Source organism: Microcaecilia unicolor, chromosome 7 (assembly GCF_901765095.1).
Source record: "Microcaecilia unicolor chromosome 7, aMicUni1.1, whole genome shotgun sequence".
In the NCBI taxonomy this organism is placed as follows: Eukaryota; Metazoa; Chordata; class Amphibia; order Gymnophiona; family Siphonopidae; genus Microcaecilia; species Microcaecilia unicolor.
In genome coordinates, this window is record NC_044037.1 from 101,358,497 (window position 1) to 101,383,385 (window position 24,889).

Sequence of the window (24,889 nt, forward strand, 5' to 3'; positions counted from 1 at the left end):
TATTGATAATCTCTCATTTCAAGCAGCATGACTAGCTCAGGAGGTTTTAGGTCTCTTATTATCTGCAGTAGATTACATGCAATTCAGAAGCAGCCTCAAGACACAATCATTTAGGAAATTTGTCCTGCATGCTAGAGAATGACAATTTAAAGTATTGTACTATATTGTTTTAAGTACTGTTGTTATATTAGTTTTTGTTTTTAGTTATGCTCAATAGGATAGTTATTTTATTATTACCATTGTATGTTCCTGGTGATTGCCCAGCTTCTTTAAATTATAATCTGCGTAGAACCGAGAGGTTGACGGTGGAATATAAGTCACCCTGTAATGTAATATGGCATTACATAATGTTGGAACCAGAAATGCACAGAGCTCCATACCCATTCTGTGACACATAAATAAGTAAAAACGTAGTTAAAAACAATGGGAACAACTGCTAGAGTGGCTATTCTGAAAATATTTATGAAAAACAATATTTAAAATTGTCCATACTCTGGTTAATGAAGTTTTCTGGTATACTTCGAATATTGATGTTATTATTCACCTGGGGACAAATTACCTGGCCAACAATAGCATAGAAAGCATTCCAGAAGCTTGGGGAGGGACTGAAATCTTTGGTTCGGACTGTGGCTTTTTCTGAAGTAATTCCCACGTGGGGGAAGGGAGAAGAAAGACTACTCAATACAGTGGAGTTCAATAAGTGGCTTGAGTCTTGGTGTAAAGAAGAAGGTTTTAGTCACATAGAGGCGTGGGGTAATACATGGAAAAATAACAGGCTGTACTCTAATGATGGGCTACATCTTTCGGTGACGGGAAAATGGATCTTTGGGGAGAAATTCAGACACTATGTTTCTAGACATTTAAACTAGAAGGCGGGGGTGACAAAAGGAAACAAGGGAATTCGGAAAGTCACCCCCAGAATAAACTTGATGGCAGAGGGAAAGGTCATCTAAATACAGAAAACCACCTAAACTCTCTACTCAGATGGAAAGCAATGAGCACAAATGCTCGTAGTCTAGGTAAAAAGGTTCAAGACTTGCAAGCCCTGATGTTTGAAGAAAACTTGGATATTGTTGCTATTACAGAGACGTGGTTCAATGATTCCCATGAATGGGATGTGACTATACCGGGCTATAATCTGTTTAGAAAGGATAGAGAGGGCCGAAGGGGTGGAGGAGTGGCCCTGTATGTGAGAGACAATATCAGAGCGGCTGAAATGTGGGGCACCTGGGGAAAGGAAGAAGCTTTATGGATTGTCCTGGAAAGAGAAGACGGAACCTGTATCTACATGGGGGTTATCTACAGACCTCCGGCACAAATAGAGAAGCTAGACAAGGATCTGATAGAGGATATTCAAGAGATTGTTATGAAAGGGGAGGTGCTACTGTTGGGAGATTTCAATTTGTCTGATGTGGATTGGAATGTCCCGTCTGCGGAATCGGAAAGAAGGAGGGAGATTGTGGACGCCTGCCAAAGTGCCTTGCTCAGACAAATGGTGACGGAACCCACAAGGGAGGGCGTTGATGCTGGATCTAGTGCTCATGAATGGAGGAAGTGTTTCTAATATCTGGGTGAGTGCCCACCTATGTAATAGTGATCATCACACAATATGGTTTGATATAAGGGTGAAGGCGGAGTGTGGACGCACAAAACTAAAAGTACTGGATTTCAGACATACTGATTTTGATAAAATGGGGGAATACCTGAAAAAGGAGCTGTTGAAGTGGGAAGGCATAGGAGAAGTGGAACATCAGTGGTCAAAGCTGAAAACTGCTATAAATATGGCAACTGATCTTTACGCGAGGAAATAAACAAAACCAAGAGAAACAGGAAGCCTATATGGTTCTCCAACCAAGTAGCTGATAAAATAAGAGCAAAGAGGCTTTGTTCAAGAAATACAAAAGAACGCAACAAGAGGATCACAGAAAAGATTATCGGATTAAACTCAAAGAAGCGAAGAGGGAAATACGGCTAGCGAAAGCATGAGCGGAAGAAAAAATGGCTAAAGATGTAAAGAGAGGTGACAAGACCTTTTTCAGATATAATGGAGAAAGGAGAAATGATAGAAATGGAATTGCGAGACTGAAAGATAATGAGAATAGTTATGTGGAAAGTGAGGAGGATAAAGCAAATGTGCTGAACATTTACTTCTCTTCAGTGTTCGTGGAGGAAAATTCTGGTGTAGGACTGTGGTTGGCTGCTGAAGGAATATTTGGGAATGGAGTGGATACTGCGCCATTTACAGAAGAAAGAGTTTATAAACAGCTTGAGAATCTGAAGTTGGACAAAGCTATGGGGCTGAATGGGATACATCCCAGGATACTGAGGGAGCTCCTGGCGGGACTTCTTAAAGATTTATTTAATAGATCTTTAGAGACGGGAGAGGTTCCACGAGATTGGAAATGAACGGATATGGTCTCTCCACAAAAGTGGAGACAGGGAAGAAGTGAGAACCTGCAGACCGGTAAGTCTCACGTTGGTGGTAGGAAAAATAATGGAGTCGCTGCTGAAAGAAAGGATAGTTAACTTTCTAGAAGACAACAGGTTACAGGACCTGAGGCAACATGGTTTTACCAAAGGAAAATCCTGCCAAACGAATCTCATTGACTTCTTTGACTGGGTGACAAAAGAAATGGATGAAGGCCGTGCGCTAGATGTAATCTACTTGGATTTCAGCATAGCCTTTGATACGGTTCCCCACAGAAGACTCGTGAATAAGCTGAAAGGGCTGAACTTAGGACCGAAAGTGGTGAACTGGATAGAAAACTTGTTGACCGACAGGTGGCAGAGGGTGGTGGTAAATGGAATCCGCTCGAGGAACGGATGGTGAGCAGTGGGGTTCCTCAGGGGTCGGTGCTGGGGCCCATTTTGTTTAATATATTTGTGAGAGATATTGCTGAAGGGTTAGAAGGAAAGATTTGCCTTTTTGCGGATGACACGAAGATAGCCAATAGAGTGGATACCCTGGAGGGAGTAGAAATGATGAGAAGGGATCTCCAAAATTTAGAAGAATGGTCGAGGGTCTGGCAATTAAAATTTAATTCTTTAGCATTTTTCTTTCTCTGGGGTAGCTAATCATTCTGGTTTCTTATTTACTTTTGTATTAATGCTGAAAGAAACACACTAGAGTGAAGTTCACTATAAGCGCATAATAAAAAAAAGCTAAAAAAAAAGGAAGCATACGGTTTCTTTCAGCATTAATACGAAAGTTAAAATTTAATGCCGAGTGCAGAGTGATGCATTTGTGGTGCAGAAACCCAAAAGAGAGATAGCGAATAGGAGGGGAGAGATTAGTAAGCTCGACTCAGGAGAGAGACCTTGGGGTGTTGGTGTCGGAGGATATGAAGGTGAAGAAACAATGTGACAAGGTGACGGCCGTGGCTAGAAGGATGCTAGGCTGCATGGAGAGGAGCATAACCAGCAGAAGAAAGGAGGTATTGACGCCCCTTTACAAGTCGTTGGTGAGGCCCCACTTGGACTATTGTGTTCAGTTTTGGAGGCCGTATCTGGCTAAAGATGTAAAAAGACTGGAAGCGGTGCAAAGAAAAGCTACAAAAATGGTATGGGATATGTGTTACAAACCATACGAGGAGAGACTTGCTGACCTGAACATGTATACCTTGAAGGAAAGGAGAAACAGGGGTGACATGATACAGACATTCAAATATTTGAAAGGTATTAATCCGCATACTAACCTTTTCCGGAGACGGGAAGGTGGTAGGACTAGAGGACATGAATTGAGGTTGAAGGGGGGCAGACTCAGGACTAATGTCAGGAAGTATTTTTTCACGGAGAGGGTGGTGGATACGTGGAATGCCCTCCTGCGGGAGGTGATGGAGATGAAAATGGTAATGGAATTCAAACATGCGTGGGATAAACACAAAGTAATCCTGTTTAGAAGGAATGGATCTTATGGAATCTTAGTGGACATTGGGTGGCGACGCCGGTATTTGGAGAATAAAACCGGTGCAGGGAGGACTTCTATGGTCTGTGCCCTTAGAAAGGCAGGGACAAATCAAACTTGGATATACATATAAAGTATTACATACCATGTAAAATGAGTTTATTTTGTTGGGCAGACTGGATGGACCGTTCAGGTCTTTATCTGCCGTCATTTACTATGTTACTTCCCGTGGGTTTGTAGGTCGTACCAAATTAAATGGTGTGCCACAGGTTGCCTGCCCTGGTATAGAGGATTAACTTATTCATTAGGTACTCCGGCACATTTTTTCTAAGTGCCTTGAAAAGTGAAATGAAGCTCAACAAATAGGTAGGTGATTACTTTTTATTGCACTAACTTGATACATTTGTGACTGGTTTTCAAGAGCTCTGCTCCCTTCATTGGCATTAGACTGGCTTGATGAAGAGATCTTAGCTCTTAGACCAAGTGTATCATTTCAGCGTACTGTATTACCAAAAAGGCTTGTGATAAGTAGTAAGGCAAAGCTTAGCAAGGGTCTGATAAAACCCCCAGACTGTGTCACAAGCTTCTTTGTTTTAAGAGATATCCTTTTTGTCCCTGAAACTCTTTATTGCACGCCTTTTTCTTTTCAGGACGCTAATCTGGTGCTGTGATGATGGTATATTACCTTTTAGAGTGTTTAGGGCTATCTCCGCTTGTCACAGAGCCAGGAGTAGTGAGCCCTTGGGCCACTTCCGATGACCAGCAGTAGCAGGCGAACCATCCAAACAAGGATTGAGGCTGGAAACAGACAGGGCTTGTACAAGCTGGACTGGAACTGAAGCTGAAGACAGGCAGGCCTGGAACAAGCAGGACTGGAATTGAAGCTGAAGACAGGCAGGACTGGAACAAGCAGGACAGAATACAAGCAGGTCAGAAATGAAAGTTAAAGACGGAGCAGGGCTGTAGCAGGCAGGACAGAATACAAGCAGGGAAAGGACTGGAGTAAAGACAAGCAGAGCAGAAGCAAGATTAGAGACCGGAGACAAAGCAGAAGCAGGATGGAAGTGCAGCATACACACACAAACAAACGAGAACTCATCTGAAGACCTATGTTGCAAAGGCAAGGCATAAAATTTCCAAGTTGTTTATAAAGGAGTTTACTGATGATATCACAACCAAGAATGAGGCTTGGCAGCAGGAACACAAGGGCGAGGCTTGGCTGCAAGAACACCAAAGCGAGGCTTAGCTACAGGAACATCAAAGTGAGGCTTGACCACAGGAACACCAGATCAAGGCTGGAATGCTGGAACATCGGAATAGGACTGGAATGATCTCTGGACATGATTGGGAAACAGGGAAAAAGCAGTCCACAGCAGCCATAGGGCCTGGTCACTGGGAGGAGAGGTGAGTATAGGCATGGGGCACGGCCACAACTGTCTATTGTGCTCAGAGGCGGCAGCAATGGTGGCAGAACTAGCCTCAGCAGTGGCAACATCAGCAGCATTAGCCTTGGCAGTGGCAGCAACATCAGCAGCTTCTTTCTCTCTTCTTCTAGTTTAAGTTTTTCCATTTTTATAGATGCTTCTTGCTTACCGTAGAGAACTCTTGATTTGGCAGCCACGGCATCCAATTGCAATTTAAGAGCACGAGAGCTTGTAGCAGATCTGCTGGAATGTCTTGTTCTGTGTGATTTTAAGTATCTGGAACCTCTAGAATTTCTAGAACTGTGTCTGGAGTTGCCTGAATGTTGAGATTGATTTTCTCCTGCAGGGGCTGCATGTGCCTTTCATTGCTTCTGCCACCATGGTCTGATATGTGAGACCTGTGGTCTGTTGTCTCTCTCTTTGGGCCAGACTATTTGATGTTTTTTGCCTGCTCAAAAAGTCACACTATTCCTGTGATTTCTGTTGATATTGCTATTAAGTAGCTTGTAGCAGGCCAGTATTTAGCCCTTCAGCATGGCTCCCCTTTGGTACTCAATGCATTCCTTGGTGTGCTTTGAGCCAGAGTTTATTCAAAAGGAAGATATTTTTAAAAAAAATTTTATTTATAACCATTTAAATTTTTACAAGCGATAAAACAACTTGCTGGAAATACAGAGAAAGTAATATGTAGGAATTATTTCAGTCAGGTAATTCTATTCTCTTCCTTAGACCAGTAAATAGGGAGAGTGAAACAAGATAAGGAGATCAATTAAACTGTAAACAGAAAAAAAACGTGGTATTAACCTGATTATCCCCAGATATTACTTGTCTAATTCATTATTCCACATTGATAATCTGGTTGGCTTCTTCAAGGCCAATATGGTGTATAGTCAAATCATTTCATTGAAAACATACTTATTGTCCAATATTAGTTAGAAATAATACATCTGATTACATTCTCTCTCTTTTAAAAACCAGAAGTTATTTAACAATACATATACTTAAGTCTCTAATTCAAATCCCACTGATTAAAGTAATCCCAGTTTTCACAGGCTTCACTCCTTTTAAAGTAATAATTTGAGGAAATATTTCTGAGGAAAACTTTAGGAGTCATACCCAGAACTCTGGGAAAAACAATAATCTCAATATTAATCATCTATAAAAATATTCATTTTATTATTCAAAATTTCTGGTCTATTATCATTTTCAAAATCATATCCACTTCTTGCTCAGGTAGAATCATTTGTTATATCAATTTTTTACTCTCAAAGGGGTTCAGTTGAATTGTCCATGTAACTCTCTAATAAAATTATATCTGAAACAAAATTATTTACTGCCACCGTTAGGTCCCAAAGCGCCTTCCAGATGGTATTCAATGTAACCTCCACGGGAGCCAAAAACTCCAAGTTGATTTCTCATGGGTGTTTAGGAGTGGTTCCGCCGATTCGGGTTCTGCTGTAAATGTCCTCCGTTTCAGCATATACCTCTAACTCACTCCTCCACTCCTTTGGGCATGGTGGTTGAATAATTCGGTAGCGATGGAGTTGTTTTTTCCAAGTCCAAGAGCATCGACGCTCCTTCACCGGCGCTAATCAAAGGACTCGCCAACCCTTTCATCTGTGGGCAGTTCGTTGCGCAGCAGTCCCGCACTTGCTGCTCAGGGGATAAAACGCTGGCCATCAGTGGCTGACCGCCGGTTGTCCCCTTCCTCTCAGTTAAGGTAACTGCAATTGCAGAGAGGAAATTTACATAAAGACGACGAAACTTCAGAGGGCAGTTGGGCCGTTGGGCATATGAACTTCAGGTCACCATCTTACCACTCTCCCAGTTTGGGACACTCTTTGTCTGGTTTCTCCTCAGAGGCCTGTCTGATATGGGTAACCCTTCAGCATAGCCCTCTAAGTCATTGAAACACACAAGCCCCTCCACCCCTACAAGGTGGTGTCCCTTCGGAGGGGAAGGAAGACATATTTTTCTACTTCAGTTTCATACAACTCTCTGGCTTTCTCTGTTGGTTTACGCAGTCTTTAGGACCTTGAACCGCTCTCACTGCCATTGCTGACTTGTACTGTGTTCTGTGTGCCAGCCTCGTCAATTACTGCTTTGTCTGATTCAATTACTTCAGAATATGCCATAGTTTCAGTAGCAAAAATAAATCCTTTTTTTCCTGTGGCTTTTTCTTTAGAAGACCTGTGCAAAGTGACCTAGGCTTTGTGCCAAATATTGTTTAATAGGAACAGCAAAGGGGGGGGGGGGGGGGGGTGAGCTCAAATGATACTTTTCCTTAAGACTTCAGGAAGCTGGAAGTCCCTATATGGCAACCCTCTTGCTTCTAAATAGCTTGCAAGTACAGATTGTATATAATTGTAACTTTTTGCAGAGCTGAGCTGGGGGAGCTGCACAGCTTCTACACTTTGCAAAATACCTGCTTTAGATAATTGATTATACAGGTTGCATGGTCCTTGCAGAAAAGCACACTTTCTGCTATAGCTTATGAATCTGTACAATTCTTTTCTTATAGATTTGAATGCAAACTCCACAATTCTGAGTCTATTCAAGCAGACCAGTCTCTCACTGAAATTCACACAGTAAATTCCAAGCCATGGAATTTACTTAGCTTTAATAAACTTTTTCTGAGAAAGAGTTTCCTTGAATCCAGCAAATGTTATCAGGCCTTATTACTTTAACAAACTTTATTTGCTCTGCAAATTCTCCTGCACAATTTATTTAATTTTCAGTTGAGGTCACACACCAGAAGCTTCCAAGCAATGCACTTGTAACTCTGCTTTTTCTTTCACAATGAGGAGTACTTATAATTACTCTGAATGCAGACATGCATTTGAACTGAAACATGCCCTGCCGCTGACACGAGACATTTTGAGAAAGTCCACTAAAATAGTGTCACTCCATTGAGTCACTCCAAGATTCCTCACTCCCCCTGAAATTTTTACTGTAGTGTCCAAGATTTTTCACTAAAAACCAGTGCTATTCCAAGATTTTCCACTAAAATCTTACATAAGTACATAAGTATTGCCATACTGGGAAAGACCAAAGGTCCATCAAGCCCAGCATTCTGTTTCCAACAGTGGCCAATCGAAGTCACATATACCTGGGAAGATCCCAAAAAAGTACAAAACATTTTATACTGCTTATCCCAGAAATAGTGGATTTTCCCCAAGTCCATTTAATAATGGGCTATGGACTTTTCCTTTAGGAAGCCATCCAAACCTTTTTTAAACTCCGCTAAGCTAACCACCTTTACCACATTCTCTGGCTATGAATTCCAGAGTTTAATTACACGTTGAGTGAAGAAAAAAATTCTCTGATTTGTTTTAAATTTACTACATTGTAGCTTCATTGCATGCCCCCTAGTCCCAGTATTTTTGGAAAGCGTAAACAGACGCTTCACATCTACCCGTTCAACTCCACTCATTATTTTATAGACCTCTATCATATCTCCTCTCAGTCGCCTTTTCTCCAAGCTGAAGAGCCCTAGCCGCTTTAGCCTTTCCTCATAGGGAAGTCGTCCCATCCCCTTTATCATTTTCATCGCCCTTCTCTGCACCTTTTCTAATTCCACTATATCTTTTTTGAGATGCGGTGACCAGAATTGAACGCAATATTCGAGGTGTGGTCGTAGAATCCACTGAGCTATTCTAAGATTTTTCACTATACTGTTCTAGGCAAAGTATAGTATAGCTTAAACAGCCAGCATAAACCATCCCCAAGTAGCTTTACCAGTAGACTCTAAATTCGTAAGCAAATCTTCTTTATTGTAAGTGTCAGAATAAACAAAGAAAATCCAACTTACAGTTCAGTTCCTAGTAAAAGAATTGTGGCCTTCTGTATCTAGCTATCTCAGAGGCAAGGAGATGGCCAGAACCTCAGCTCGAGAGGAAAAGCTGAAATATTGAAGGAATATAAGGGGGAGAACGCCGAGAAAATAAATAGGGAATGACTAGGGAAGATGACTGGGAGATGGTGAAAAATATTGATGGAATTACAGTAGATTAAGGAGGGATCAGCCCCTAGAACAGCTACTGATCACAAAGGCATGCTAGGAAGACTGGACCAGTGGGCCCTCTTACATAGAGGGAGGGCTGGCCCTAGCTCAGAGCTAATAGGGAAAGCTCACAAGGAGTCAATCACAGGAACTGCAAACTATAAGAACAGCAGTCCTAATACATTGTGCTATTTATTACACAAACAATTCAATTAAATATATATAATACTCATATTAAATATACATCACATTATACCCTGCCTTCAAGAATATGGAGACAGAACATTGTAAGTGACTAGTTAAGTCAGCTGCCACAGTAATTAAAGGCTTGGGAGAACAGCCAAATTTTCACCTGCTTTTTGAAGTTAGGCTTAGCACCTCTGGGAGCATGGGGGCTACTCCTGAGAAACTTCACTTTGGCGAGGGCTTAGTTAGGGGTATATCTAGGGAGGACCTTAGAGGTCTCAAAACCATATAGAGGGTTCATTTATTCTTTAGGTACTTTGGTCTAGTTCTTCTGCGGGACTCGAAGATCAGAGTTGTTAATTTAGCCCTGTACAGCATTGGTAGTCAGTGCAGTTTTTGAAGAAGTGTGATGTGGTGACACTGTTTACAAACCTCTATCAGTCATGCTGCAGCATTCTGAATTAAAGGTGATGCAAATTAGGGCTGTGGATTAATTGAGGTAACTAACGCAAGATTGAAGGGGGCAGACTCAAGAAAAATGTCAGGAATTATTTTTTCACTGAGAGAGTCGTGGATACTTGGAATGCCCTCCCGTGGGAGGTGGTGGAGATGAAAACGGTTACGGAATTCAAACATGTGTGGGATAAACATAAAGGAATCTACATAAAGGAATCCTGTTCACATTGCTGGGTGTGTACAACCCACATTCAACTTGTTGCAACCCCATGGCTAAGTCTGCGGTTGCTTTCACCATCAGCTTTTTCGAACACTATGTCCAGGATATCAATCAAGAAAGATTTAAGTACAATATTGCAGGTTTTCTCCTCCAGCTTCGCTCAACCTACAAACAAACAGTGTCTTTCCCAGGGCTGGTCCAACCCGGTAAGCGGGGTAAGCACCGTAGGGGGGCGCCTGCCTTCAAGGGCGCCTCCCTCCCGGCGGCCCGCCCAGCTGTTCGACAACGGGTCGGGACAGGTGCAAACCAATGGGGGGGTGGTCCGGTGGTGTCCTTTATGCACCCTCCAACAGGGGTGGGTTTGGAGACTTTCCCTCTTTATCCTGTTCCCTTTCAGAATCACAGGTAGGTCAGGGTCCTTTCCCTTTCACAAGTTCTCTTTATTCTGGGCAAATCCCCCCCCCCCCCCTTTTTGTCCAGTCAGAAGGATTTCACTCCCAGCTTTCTTGATCCTTGCTTCCAGGTTCCTCTTGACTAGTCTTGATTAAACTCCGAAATGTGGCTCTAGGAGCCACACTAGCTCAAATAATATCACAATCCAAAAAGGAAAATACAGTCCTGGCACTTTCCTACCTCCATCAGAACTGGGCAGCCACCTCCCTCTCAGTGTTTACTTTCTCACACTGGCCTGCCCACTGCTGCCATAAACAAACATAAAAAGGGTTCTACAAAAATCTTTAAGTCAAAGCAAGAAATAGGATCAAAAACTTAACTCCATGCTTTCCTCTGCTGTGTGGGAATCAACTCCTCCCAATTCTCTCGGGTTGGTTCCTTCTACCTTCGTCTCTGCTGGGCCCTCCTTAGCCTGAAGGTTTGTAGGTTCTGCTTCTATCTCCATGGGCTCTGTCTCTTCCTCCTTCTGATATTTATCCTGCCCCTCTACTTCCTCCTCTTTAGTTAGCCTAGGGACAGTTCCTAGCTCCAAGGGCCCCTCCTTCCTATGATGGACAGCTCTATGCCTAGGGAAGCGTGATCTCTCCACTTTAGGACTTTTCTTGTGGGAAATAGGGCCCTTATCTGGGGCCTCCTTACAAATGATATTTGCTTTTCTTTGGAGCTTCTGAAATTATACAGAGTAGAAACAGTATGATTAAATTCTCTGTGCTGAAAAGTGCACTCCACTTAGTGGCTAACTGTATGCACATAGGATCAGAGCACATGTAGGTGCAAGGAAAAGAGATGGGGGAGGGGGAACCAGTATGTACAAAGGCATTCCTAGTTTCTTCTGACAGGTTATTTTTCACGCAATCTGTCACATTTTAAATATGCACTGGTGGCAGTCCACTCTCTGCTTCCCCCGCGCCCTCAACCTGGCTATGCTTCTGGTGCAGAAGGCAACAATTCTCTTCTAAGCAACTAAACTGTAAATTGGATTTTCTTTGTTTATTATGAGTATTACAATAAAGAAGATTTGCTTAAGAACTGAGAGTCTACTAGTAAAGCTTCTACTTGAGGATAGTTATGCTGGCTGTTTAAGCTATACTATATTTTGCCTAGAACATTATACTTTGCCTAGAACAGTACAATAGGCATGTTCTTGTTGCCTAAAAATATGCATCTTCACAGAACTAACCAGCTTTGTGGTGCAATCGGTAGGTTGTGTGCCCATTGTGCCCACAGCCTGAGTTCAAATTCCACATTGGGATTTCTGCCAGGTAGGTGGCCTCTGGCCAACTCAGACATCCATCCACTTTTGGTTGATGAAGGAGTAGCTGACCTTAGTCAAGTGGCAAAGACGACAGGAAAACCATCCTGATAATAGTCTACTAAGTAACCATCATGCAAGTGGCAGACCCCATAAGTCATCTGTAACTTGGTTACTTTACAGAATTCTTTTATGTCTTCTCCCTAGTTCCCCCAACCTCCAAGGGAGGCCAAGAGTATTACACATTGGAGTGGAGGGAGTAGCCTAATGGTTAGTGCAATGGGCTGAGAACTGATGGAAATGGGTTCAATTCTCACTACTGCTCCCTGTGGCTCTGGACAAGTCATTTAACCCTCCATTGCCCCAGGTACAGAAAGCCTATTAGGGACAAGGAAATTATCTGCACATAGTAAAATGTGACTACAGGAAGGCAGTATATCAAGTCCATGACCCTTTATGCATTATGGAAGTATGTTGCTGAAATGGTGTGAGGTGTATTAACTCTGACCAGCTGTATTTTTTCTCCAGGTCCTGGGGTTCCTTCTGCACACAGTGCTCAGAAGTTCTCTCTTTGTCTCCTGCACTGCGTTGTATGTAGTGCTGTGAGTATACAGACAAGAGCCTAACAATTCCTCTCTGCCACATCACCTGAGGACAACTCAACTTCTGTTTACCACTACAGTTCTAATAGGGGTATTTCTATAAAATAGATGCTAACATTTATGTACCAGTTACACACATATGTGTTTAGACTAATGGCACATATTTGTGAAAATACCAAAATTTTGGCCAAGTGCTATTCTGTAAATACATGCATAACTTACATATTGCATATTTGACAGGTGAATATGCACATGGGTGGGAATCACACTTATACACATACTGTTTTTTTTTATTACTAGTCTTTTTACCACCTCTTCAAATTAATACTCACCAGCCATCCGCAATTTAGAGAGATAAAAAGACTAGGAAGGCCACGTGTATGAGAAAAGCAATTCTTTAATTTCTTACCAAGAGAAAGTTACAATTACAAATGCTAGTTTCTCATGTGGAGAGCAGGTGACACAAACATGCGGTCTGCCACTGCCTCTCCAACGTAATGCTCTTGTACAGCTGTTTATATACCTTTTGTGTTAAGCAAGGCTTCACATTACTTCAGCACTTATCTTCTTATCTCTTCTCTCTTCTTATCTCTTCAGCACTTATCTCTTCTCACCCTATGTTTTCCCTTAAGTTGCTAAATCACAATCTTCTGTCCATCTATAATTGCACCTTTCCCACGCCAGCCAGCTTGCCCGTAAGGGTATCATAATAGATCATAAATTCCTGAGTTTACACAGGCTCATGTTCTTTAATAAATTACAGGCTTCTCAATCTCTGATAGATTCCAGAGTCGCACCGACTTGTCAGCCTCTGCCCTTTTTGACCTGTGCTAGGGTGCTGACCTGTGCTTGTGATTCTACAATACTGCCCGATTTTCAGACCACGGGAGTTAGCCGGGCTGTCTCCCGTGATCCGTGCTGAACCTAGATATTCATTGCTGGGCAGTTTCTGGTGATCGGCATTGAATATCTGGTTTAACTTTGGCCAGTCTGAGTTTAACTGGCCAAGCTGATATTCAGCGCTGGCTGGTTAAAGTCAGACCGGCCAAAGTTATTCCACCTATTTGGCCGCCAAACTTGGCTGGTTTGACTTAAAATTGGCGGATAGCTGGTTATACTGCATGATGAAACCGGCTATCTTTAAGCTGCTGACAGGCGATATTCAGCGTCGGATAGCCAACTATATGGCGCTGAATATAGCCGTATAGCCAGTTAAGTGCAGTTTTAGCGGACATATCCTTCTGAATATCGGCATTCTAACTTATAGAATACTATGTTATGCATGTATCTCCTGTATTTAGGTATAAGTAGTTACACTAACTGTATGCCTAGTGTAACTGCTTGGGCCTAACTTTTACAAATATATATCTGTTTTTGCACTAATATTCTATAAAGGGAAGTAGGTGCCTACATTCTTCTACAGAATAGGCTTCTACAGGAGCTGAGTTATAAAACTGCCCTCTACATGCTACTCCTACAGCTATCAGTCCCTGCTTGTCTCTTGCTCCTTTTACCCCAGCTACACTTCAGATCCTGCTTCTCCTCTTTTAACCTCTGCTGCCACTAACTCCTTCCCTCAGCAATGAGTCTTAGCTCAGTTCCAGATCCTCAACTCTGATCAGTGGTGTGCTAGAACCGGCTTGCGAGAGCCATATGTTAGCTTTTTAAGAAATTTGGGAAATTTGGTTGTTAAAGTATATACATCAACAACCGTCTCCCAAAATTTGGGTTCAGGTGACTCGACTCTCCTCCTGGCAACGTTGTCCTCTTCCCCTGTGGCTCACTCAGGCTTCTTCTCTCCCCCTCATTGCCCCTCCCCCATGAAGCATCTCATCTCTTCTCTCTCCTTCGTTGTCCTCTCCCGCGCCTCCTTGTCTTCTTCTAAGTTCTGCTGCCACCACGATTCATTTTTTTAAGCAGTGCTGACACACATCAGCAAGAGCAGGCCGCTTCAGCTAATACCAGGGGCCGTTCTTCAACCCTCGGGGGGGGGGGGGGGGGGGGGAGGGACAAACTGAAGGAAGGCCCCTGGGATTGATTGAAGCAGCCTGCTCTTGCTGATGTGTGCCAGCACTGCTTTAAAAAATGAATCACGGCAGTGGCAAAACTTAGAAGAAGAGGCAAGGAGGTGCGGGGGAGGACAGAGAGAGAGAGCAAAGAGGAGTGCTTCATGGGGGGGCAATAAAGAAGGCAGATACTGCATTGTGGTGGGGGGCAACAAGGGAGACAGACAGACAGTCAGGTACTGAATAGGGGGAGGGAGGAAGAGAGGTTGTACTGCTATGGATTTACAGCCTGTCTCACTGACACAGACTACTCAATAATTACCATGGATTCTTTTGGATTCGTATTAGATAAATGAAATCTTTATTAGAGGTGCTAAAATCTACAGTGATTAAGATATATACAATGGTTAGCTATATACACACAATGATTAGCTATATAAACAATCATTACATCACTAGTCTCTACATCTGTCTTGTCCGCAAGGAAGGTGAGCCCTTAGGTCCCGCAAGGCCCCGAAGGACCTCAAAGGACAGCCGTGCAACCCCAAGTCTTCACCCGCGGCGACCGCCGTTCACCAAGGGTTGAGCCCCCAGCTGCAGGCGGTCAACGGGACTTCTGTAACCGTGGGGTTGACGAACTGACCCAGACTGGAACCAGGAGAGAAGAGGGCAGATGGAAATGGAGACGTCCAAGAACAGGCAACAGTTCAGGGCAGGCAGCTAACAGCGTAGTCAGAATCAGGCAAAAGGTCAAGGCAGGTGGCTAGCAGAGTAAACCAGGAACAGTCCAAAAGTCAAAACCAGAAGCACAAGGAAACCAACTGAGCACAGAAACAAGCGGAGACTGGCCTCAGGAAACAGAACCTGAAGCAAAGTCCTATCTCAGGCCCGCTCCTTAAATACTGTCAGCATTCAACCGCCCAGCCCCCGTAGACATAGCCGGCCAATCAGAACCTGGTTATCGACAGAACCCTTCTGATTGGCTGTCTGACCTCCCAGGCGGGATTACAGTACTGGCCTCCCAATCTAACTCCTCTGAGGCGGAGCTTCGGGTTCCCACACCCGAGAGTGAAGGAGACGCCGACCATCGCGCCTCGGCGCCATTTCCCCTACTGGCGCAAGCACAGCCCCCATAGCCGGCAATCGAGAGTCTGGCAGCCGCGTTCGCTGGCCTCCGGCCTCGGCCCCGAACTGGGCGGCCATCACCGCGGCGAGCCCCAGCTCCCCGCCGCGGCCTCAAGAAAGCCGGCCTTCGCCAATGGCGGACGCCAGCTCCTGCTTCCCGTGGAGGAGCAGCCGGAGGGAGCGACGGATGTGACAGTATCCCCCCCAGATGCCCCCCTCCTCTAGGGTCCTGGTTTTTGAGGATAACGATCATGGAAGGCCCGTACCAACTCCGGGGCATGTACATTGGTAGCCGGCTCCCAGGAATTGTCCTTGGGACCAAAATGCTTCCATGATAACAGGTAGAGCAGCTTTCCCCGACGCCTCTTGGAGTCTATGATTTCTTCAACCACATACTCGGGATCGGGGTCAGCCTCTGGAACAACTGACTCTTTATTCTGTGGATGCCATTTAGACCCCCGAAAGACCTTCAACAGAGAAACATGGAAGGCATTATGGATCCGCATAGGTAGCCGCAGGCGGTATGTCACAGCTCCGATCCGAGACTGGATAACAAACGGCCCAATGTACCGTGGCCCCAGCCTCCGAGAGGGCACCCGGAGCCTCAGGTATTTGGTGCTCAGCCACACCTTTTGCCCCGGCTGCAAAACCGGGGCGGGGCGCCGGTGTCGGTCAGCAAACGACTTATACCTGGTGGCTGCTTTCTGTAGTTGCTCTCAGGCCATATTCCTGACTTCCCGCAGGTCAGCCAGGGTTTGAGTAACCATGGGCGTAGAGGAGTCAGAGGGGATGGGCGGAGGAAGCCGCGGATGTTGTCCATATACCTTGAAAAATGGAGATTGCCCAGAGGCAGAGTGTTCACTGTGGTTATAGGCGAACTCGGCCCACGGAAGAAGAGATGCCCAGTTGTCTTGCCGCCTGTTGACAAAAGCCCGCAAGAACCCCTTCAACGTTTGGTTAATCCTTTCAACCATCCCGTTGGTCTGCGGATGGTAGGCAGAGGAGAAATGGGTAACAACCCCCAGAGCAGAACACAGGGCTCTCCAGAATCGTGAAGTGAACTGGGCTCTGCGGTCACTGATGATCCTGACTGGTAGCCCATGGAGCCGGAAAATATGCTGGATGAACTGTTGTGCTAAAAGTGCTGCCGACGGAAGCCCTGGCAGGGGAACGAAGTGTGCCATACGGGAGAACCGGTCTATCATTACCCAAATCATAGTGTGCCCCTGGGAGCGGGGAAGATCCGTAATGAAATCCATAGACAATTCCTCCCAGGGGGCTGCAGGAATGGGCAAGGGCTGCAGATTTCCCCAGGGGCGCCCCACCACCAACTTGGTCCGGGCACAGGTAGGGCAGGTCGTGACAAACTGAAGGATATCTTGCTTCATACGAGGCCATCGGTACTGTCGAGAAATCAGACGGAGGGTTTTTTGGAACCCAAAGTGTCCGGCCCATACAGATGAATGTCCCCAACGCATTACTTTTTCCAGGTCCTGCGGAGGCACGAGTTCCCGCATCGGGGTGACCCTCCCCGGGGCCGCACAGAGGCAGGCCGGATCCAACATAGGATGAGGCTCCTCAATGTCCTCTGGAGCTTCGAAGGCTCAGGAGAGGGAGTCCGCAGGGGTATTCTGTGCAGCTGACCGGAACACAAGTTGAAACCGGAACCTGGCGAAGAACAACGACCAGCGGGCTTGCCGTGGATTCAGCCTTTGGGCCTCCTGCAGATACAAAAGATTCTTGTGGTCTGTAATCACTGTAAATCGATGCTCTGCCCCTTCCAGCAGATGTCTCCACTCTTGCAGGGCTGACTTCAAAGCTAGCAATTCTCTGTCTCCTACAGTATAATTGCGTTCCGCTGGGGAGAACTTTCGGGAGAAAAAGAAGCAAGGTTGACGCCGGCCCTTGGCGTTAACTTGAGAGAGGACTGCCCCGGCACCCAAAGCAGAAGCGTCCACCTCTACCACAAAAGGCTTGTCTGGATCTGGGGCCTGAAGGATGGGAGTGGATTCAAAGGCTTTCTTCAACTGACTGAATGCCGTTTGCGCCTCGGCCTGCCAGTTCCGAACATCCGCATGCTTCTTAGTGAGCGCTGTCAGCGGAGCTGTCAATTGCGAATAATGAGGAATAAATTGACGGTAGTAATTCGCAAACCCCAGGAACCGTTGCAGCGCCTTCAGGCCTTGGGGTTGGGGCCACTCCCGGATAGCGCGGAGTTTGTCTGGATCCATTCGCAGACCCCCAGGTAAAAGAATATGTCCCAGAAAAGGCAGTCTGCTGATGAAATGAGAATTTGCTGAGTTTGGCAAACAAGCGATACTGCCGTAAGCGCTGAAGAACAGTCCGAACGTGGGCCACATGCTCCTGGGGATCTTTGGAAAAGATCAGGATGTCATCTAGGTATACAATTACCGTAGCGTAAAGCAGGTCTTCAAGAGCGAAGTTTATGAACCTCTGGAACACTGCTGGAGCGTTGCACAGGCCGAAGGGCATCACCCGGTATTCGAAGTGCCCCTCATGCGTATTAAATGCAGTTTTCCATTCGTCCCCCTGCCGGATATGGACCAAGTTGTAGGCTCTACGGAGGTCCAATTTAGTGAAGATCTGGGCCCCCTGCAGCTGATCAAACAACTCCGGAATAAGGGGCAGAGGGTATCGGTCCTTAACGGTGATGGCATTTAGGCCCCGGTAGTCAATGCAGGGCCTCAAGGAGCCATCTTTCTTGGTCACGAAAAAGAATCCTGCCCCGGCAGGGGACGTGGAGGGACGAATGAACCCTTTCTGGAGATTCTCCCGGATGTAAGCTTGCATGACCTTCGATTCCTCTCGGGACAGTGTATAGAGTCGGCCCCGCGGTGGCATCTTGCCAGCCAGATTAATAGCGCAATCAAAGGACCGATGTGGGGGTAGCACATCCGCTTCCACGGGACTAAACACATCAGCGAACTCCCGGTACTCCTCTAGCAGAGCAGCTTGACAGACTGACACAGTTCTAGGAGTGGCTATTATCGCGGGGCAGCTGGATTCCCGGCCCTTCAAACAGGTCTCTGTGCAGGCGCCACCCCAGGCTTGAATCCTCCCTAAAGTCCAATCTATTACAGGGGTGTGAGCCGTAACCAGGGCAGGCCCAGTACCACGGGATGAATGGTACGGGGTAAAATCAGAAATTGAGCCTCCTCACGGTGGTCTTCCCCCACCTAGAGCCCCAAAAATGGAGTCACCTCCGTGATAGGCTGGGGTAACGCTGTCCCCTGGATGGATGTCACTTGCAAAGCGGGTCGATAGGGCAGTATAGGCCATCCCATCTGCCGCAAGACTTCCTAACAAATGAAATTTCCCCCGGCCCCGGAATCCAAGAGAGCTCGGGTGTGAACCACTGTCTCCTGCCACCGCAGGGTCACCGGGAGAGTAATCAGATGGTCTGGTAGGGGATTAGAGTGCCCCAAGACCCCTCCCCTCAGGGCGCCTTGGGAGTGGCGTTTCCCGGCCGTGCGGGGCAAGTGTGGATGAAATGACCGGCCTCGCCGCAATACAGGCAAAGGCCGCCCCGAAGGCGTTGAGTCCTTTCAGACGGAGTTAACCGTTGATGGCCGATGACCATAGGTTCCTCAGAGGTCTCCTTGGAGCCCCGTCGGGGGGAAGGTACCCGACTAGACTGGGACCTGCCTCCAGGCCCCCTCCGCCGGTCCGCACGGGCTCTAGCCCTTTCCTGGAAACGGGTATCCACCCGGACACAGAGCGAGATCAAGGCGTCCAACTGCCCCGGGACCTCCCGGCCAGCCAGCTCGTCCTTGATTCGATCCTGAAGCCCCTCCAGGAAGATCGCGGATAGGGACTCCTGATTCCAGCGCAATTCAGTCGCCAGAGTCCGGAACCAGATTGCATAGTCTGCCACGGTCCCTTCGCCCTTTTGGATCCGCAGCAGCTCGGAAGCGGCGGAAGACGGCCTTCCTGGAAGATCAAACACCATGCGAAATCGGCGCTGGAACTCCGCATAGTTGTCCAAAAGCGGATCTTGTTCACATAGCGGGGACACCCAAGCTAGGGCCCATCCCGTAAGCAAGGAAATAACGTAGGCCACTTTTATCTGGTCTGAGGCAAAAGCTTCTGGTTGCATCTTGAAGTTGCACTGGTTGAGGAACCCCCGGCAGCTTCCGGGGATGCCATCAAACCGAGTAGGCTCAGGGAACCGAGGTCCCGGGAAGGACCCTCCCGGACGGGGTGCCGCTGCAGTGGCCTGGTGTGCCGCAGCGGCCTGGTTCTGCATCTGGACCGTGGTTAGCTGAGAGCAGACATTCTGCAGGGCCCCCGACAGGGCGTTCAACTGCTCCTGCTGGAGAATTTTAGCCAGGTCCCGTAAATCGGGTTGCGTAGGCGAGCTCATGGCTTCAGGTTCCTGTCTTGTTTGCAAGGAAGGTGAGCCCTTAGGTCCTGCAAGGCCCCGAAGGACCTCAAAGGACAACCGTGCAACCCCAAGTCTTCACCCGCGGCGACCGCCGTTCACCAAGGGTTGAGCCCCCAGCTGCAGGCGGTCAACGGGACTTCTGGAACCACGGGGTTGATGAACTGACCCAGACTGGAACCAGGAGAGAAGAGGGCAGATGGAAATGGAGACGTCCAAGAACAGGCAACAGTTCAGGGCAAGCAGCTAACAGCATAGTCAGAATCAGGCAAAAGGTCAAGGCAGGCGGCTAGCAGAGTAAACCAGGAACAGTCCAAAAGTCAAAACCAGAAGCACAAGGAAACCAACTGAGCACAGAAACAAGCGGAGACTGGCCTCAGGAAACAGAACCTGAAGCAAAGTCCTATCTCAGGCCCGCTCCTTAAATACTGTCAGCATTCAACCGCCCAGCCCCCGTAGACATAGCCGGCCAATCAGAACCTGGTTATCGACAGAACCCTTCTGATTGGCTCTGTCCGACCTCCCAGGCAGGACTACAGTACTGGCCTCCCAATCTAACTCCTCTGAGGCGGAGCTTCGGGTTCCCGCGCCCGAGAGTGAAGGAGACGCCGGCCATTGCACCTCAGTGCCATTTCCCCTACTGGCGCAAGCACAGCCCCCATAGCCGGCGATCGAGAGTCCGGCAGCCGCGATCGCCGGCACCCGGCCCCGGACTGGGCGGCCATCACCGCGGCAAGCCCCGGCTCCCCGCCGCGGCCTCAAGAAAGCCGGCCTTCGCCGTGGCGGACGCCGGCTCCTGCTTCCCACGGAGGAGCAGCCGGAGGGAGCGACGGATGTGACAACATCTAAGCAATGCTAAGAGTTCTTAGACCAGGAAAAGAAGCAATAATACACTATACATATACATGTTATACATACAACATCACTGGTCCTTACATCATCCAGGCTCTTATCATCAGCTGGGGGGGGGGGGGCCCGTTACAGCGAAAGCCAGGAGCTTTTTAGACCAGGAACAAGTCCTCTGCACAGTACATACGTTACTCACAGATGAGCTCTCGATTTCACTGAAAGAATCTCCCCTTTTTATTAGGCTCAGAACTCATGTTCAGAGCTAAGGAAAATTACAGAATGCTTCTCTGTCTAGGTAAACAAGCCATACTGTGGGACCGTGGTCACATGTTTTCCAAGTCCAGGTGGCCAGGCTGAACTTCCGAAAACAAGCACCATCCTCCCCTTTGCATACCAAATTAATTAGAGCTGTGTCTTATTTTACAAGAAAAGTTACTTTCAGCAAAGACAGAAGATTTCAGAGTTCATTATCGATCAAAGCAGGGTTGAAAAGCAATCCTTTAAATCTTCCATTACAGAGGTGCTACATCAGGAAGGGCAGGGAGGGACAGAGGTGCTGCATCAGGGATGGGGGCAAGGATGGACAGAGAAGCTGCATCAGGAAGGGCAGGGAGGGAGGGAGATACTGAATCAGGGGGTGAACCAAGGAGGGAAAGGGGTGTTAGGGAGGTTAGGTAGGAAAGAAAGAGATTAGGAGAATGAGGAAGAGAGAGGGCAGGGAGAGGGAAAGAGGTGCTGGACTTGGGGGGGGGGGGGGAGATTGGAAGGAAAAGAAAGGAGAGAGGTGCCAGGACCTGTGGGGAAAGAAGGAAGAGGAAGAGATGCTGGCCCTGTAAAGGGTAGAAAGAACAGGAGCAAGGGAAGAGAGAGAAACACTTGCTGGGTGGACCCCAGGGTGGGGGGGGGGGGGGTAGAGGGAGAAATGCTGGCATGTGGTGGGGGGAGGGCATAGGGACACAAAAGAGGAATGTTGGACAGGGCAAGAACAGAGACACAGACATCGGAGAAGCTCAACATGGTGGTAAGACGGGTGATGCTGGGTCAGATAGACAGGGATGTAGAGATAAGATGGATGGTAGATATGAAGAGAAAGGAAGTGACAAATGGATAAGGAGGCTCTGGCAAAACAGTTAAGAGAAGAAAGAGGAAAGCAGAAACCTGAGACTGGGACCAACACAATAATTAAAATAAAAGGACCAGACAACAAACGTAGAAAAAAAAGAATACAACTGGTTTTAGACATGGCTGTCTGGAGCTCATGAGAAAAACCTCATTCATTGGCCTTAATTCTTCAGCAAAGTGGTGGTAAATCTTCAGTTTTGAGAAGGGCCTCCCTTGGCATCTTTGAACTCCTTTAACTTTGCTGGCAGGGATACTGAGCCCCGCCAGCCAAATAAATGGACTGCCACTGCTCTCCACTGCTTGTTTCTGGCTCTGAGCAGCATGCCAGGACTTCTCACGCAAGCATGTGTAAGAATTCCTGGCATGCTGCTCAGAGCCAGAAACAAGCTGCAGGGAGTGTCAGTCCATTTATTTGGCTTGTGGGGCTCGGCATCCCTACCAGCAAAGGTATGCCTAGTGTGCCCACACAGGGGGGAGGGGGAGAGAAGAATGTGTTGCCTCCCAGTCCACCCCAAATGGCTATACCTGGAGAGTCCATTTTAAAAAATTTCCAAGCACACCACTGCCTCCTATCCATAGCTCCCTTACCCCAATAAGGCATGCATGACTCAGCTCCAGCTCCCCCTCCTCATTTGCTTTCCTCATGACTGGCCATGAATTACAGCTCAGTCCCTCCTTCTCTCTCCTCCTGTTTTCTATTCCCCTGGATACGGTGCATGGTTGAACCCCTGCTTCTCCCTCATTCTCCCTGCCACAGGATACTACTCATTTCAAACTCCCTCTCCTCTGCCAAGGTGCCACCCATCCTCCCTGTCTGACACCTTCTCCTCTGTTCACAGATACCCAGCCAATCATTTTGGAGGACTGATAGGGGTTCACATCCTCTTTTCTATGCTTCTGACGCTGGGACAGCATCTACTTTCCTGGCTCTTACAAACCACCTCCCAGGGGAATCCCTTTTGGGTAAATGAAAGCTCAAAATCTCAGTCATCTGTGAAAAGACCTGTACTGTAGAATAAGAATGTGTCTTACAGAAATTTCCATTCTGTGTTCTGTTAAAAGCAGAAAGGCATTTCCAATCTCTGTGTTCAGTTCTGGAGGCACATTTCTCACTGCATTCACTGGCTGCAGTCATTAGGAATTTCACCGTGCTGTTTGTGGTTTTGCAGATTCATGCCAGCTTCCTGACCCTGTCTCTACTGGGATTCATAGTGCCTTTCTACCTTCACGGGCTACGATCTGATATGGCCAAACGAGCGAAGAGTTCCACTGCCACGCCACGCCTCTGTGCAGTTCTGCTGCAGTCCATTTGCTGAAGGCACCAAGGAGAACAAAGAGCCCAGAACAGCCTCCTGAGGAACAGCACTGGCATGTGCACATATCCCACTTCATATCCCTCTGATGTCACCCTTTCCACTGTATGTGACATAACTGAGGCTATGAGTGTCTATGCATTTCCAAAATCAGTCATGTGGGTGAAATGCTTGATAAGGTTCATAGCATCATTTTCCCCCTCTCACACTCTGCTGTATGACAATGTACTTCTGTTTGTGAATATGGTAGAAAGAGAACATTAAAGGTCTGCTTCACATACATTATAGTTTTTTCCAAAGCTTTACAGAAAGAAGAAAAAGATGTAAATGTTCCCTCTTACTGCTCACCACTGGGCTCCCTGCTAGAATCCTACCGGCCTTTCAGGAGAGGTCACCATCATCAGAACCTCTCCACACAGTGCACTGGAGAAAACAAGATCTAGAGCCAGATACAAATAGCAGCAAAGTAGATACTGGTAGTTAAAGAGCATTTGGCCCATCCAATTTGGTAAACTGGCCTTGCCTACCCTACTCTAACTCAACCACTTAACTATGGACATCCTCCTTTCTTACCTTTAGATCCACCCCCCTCCTATTAGTTAATCTCCCCCTTCTCCTTTCTGCCTCTCCTTCCTCTACAGTTTCCATCCTTCTGGAAGATATTCCATGTCTCCTTTCCCTTTAGCTTTTTGCTTCTTCCCTCTAGCAGTGATCATACCATGGCTGTTACCCTGGCAGTAGTGGGCAGTCATGGTCCACTTTGACCCCATCAATCCCTACCTGGGTTGTCAGCAGAGGCTATTTCTTTCCTTGGGTCTAAGCTTGCTCTGATGATCACAATTGTTCCTGAGTCTACCTGGTGTCAGATACCCTGAAATTTTGATGATGTCATTCAGCTTTGCCAGGAATCAAAGGGAGCTCTTATTATGGTGAGACCCTGAGTATCTGCCCTATCTGTTCCTTCTCCAACAGTTACGGCAACAGAACCATGCAATTATAGGTATGAAAGTCCATGCCTCACAGCACTTCATTCTCTGTCTCCTGGTGTTTTCTTAAAGCATATGAAATCATGTTAAGAAATCAAATTTTGGAATGCAGGGGTATAAGACTTTTAGGTATCATGACTGAACTCCAGCCATACTTTGTTTCAGCAGAAATTGCATGAGATCCAAGTTCATGTGAAGAATCATGTAAGTGACACCACATCTGACTGGTGTCTAACAGAAATCACTGCATCCTGTAGCTTAACAAAAAGACAGTGGTAGATGTCTGGAATAGCCATCAGCAGGGGCAAAGTTATCAAAATTGAGAGATAATTTAAGTATGTTTGAGAAAGGCACAGAAAGCAGTGTTCAGAGTAGATAAGGGACCTATAACAGTAAAAGAAAAGGGGAGGAAAGTTATGGAAGCCACTATGTTTTGGTGGGGTTTCCATTGCCAGCCATGGTGGTCAGACATGTCTGATGGAGCTTCACAGGTTTGGCACCCATAAGTGAACAGAACTCCCTCTACTTTATGTAGATTGTGGCCCCCAGAACTTTCACCAGTCAAGGGCGGAAGGGGTAATATAGA

General features: G+C 46.8%; 1 protein-coding gene across 1 annotated transcript in view; it reads left to right on the forward strand.

Moving 5' to 3' along the window:
* The window catches only part of LOC115474643 (large neutral amino acids transporter small subunit 4-like), a 115,231-nt gene extending 90,790 nt beyond the window's left edge, over positions 1–24,441 (forward strand). Inside the window, exons 14-16 of the mRNA XM_030210227.1 lie at positions 12,427–12,500; positions 22,844–22,967; positions 23,174–24,441. Coding sequence (XP_030066087.1) covers positions 12,427–12,500; positions 22,844–22,967; positions 23,174–23,320 — 345 coding nt within the window. The 3' untranslated portion in view covers positions 23,321–24,441. The remainder of the gene's footprint in view (positions 1–12,426; positions 12,501–22,843; positions 22,968–23,173) is intronic.
* Positions 24,442–24,889: the final 448 nt, after the last annotated feature.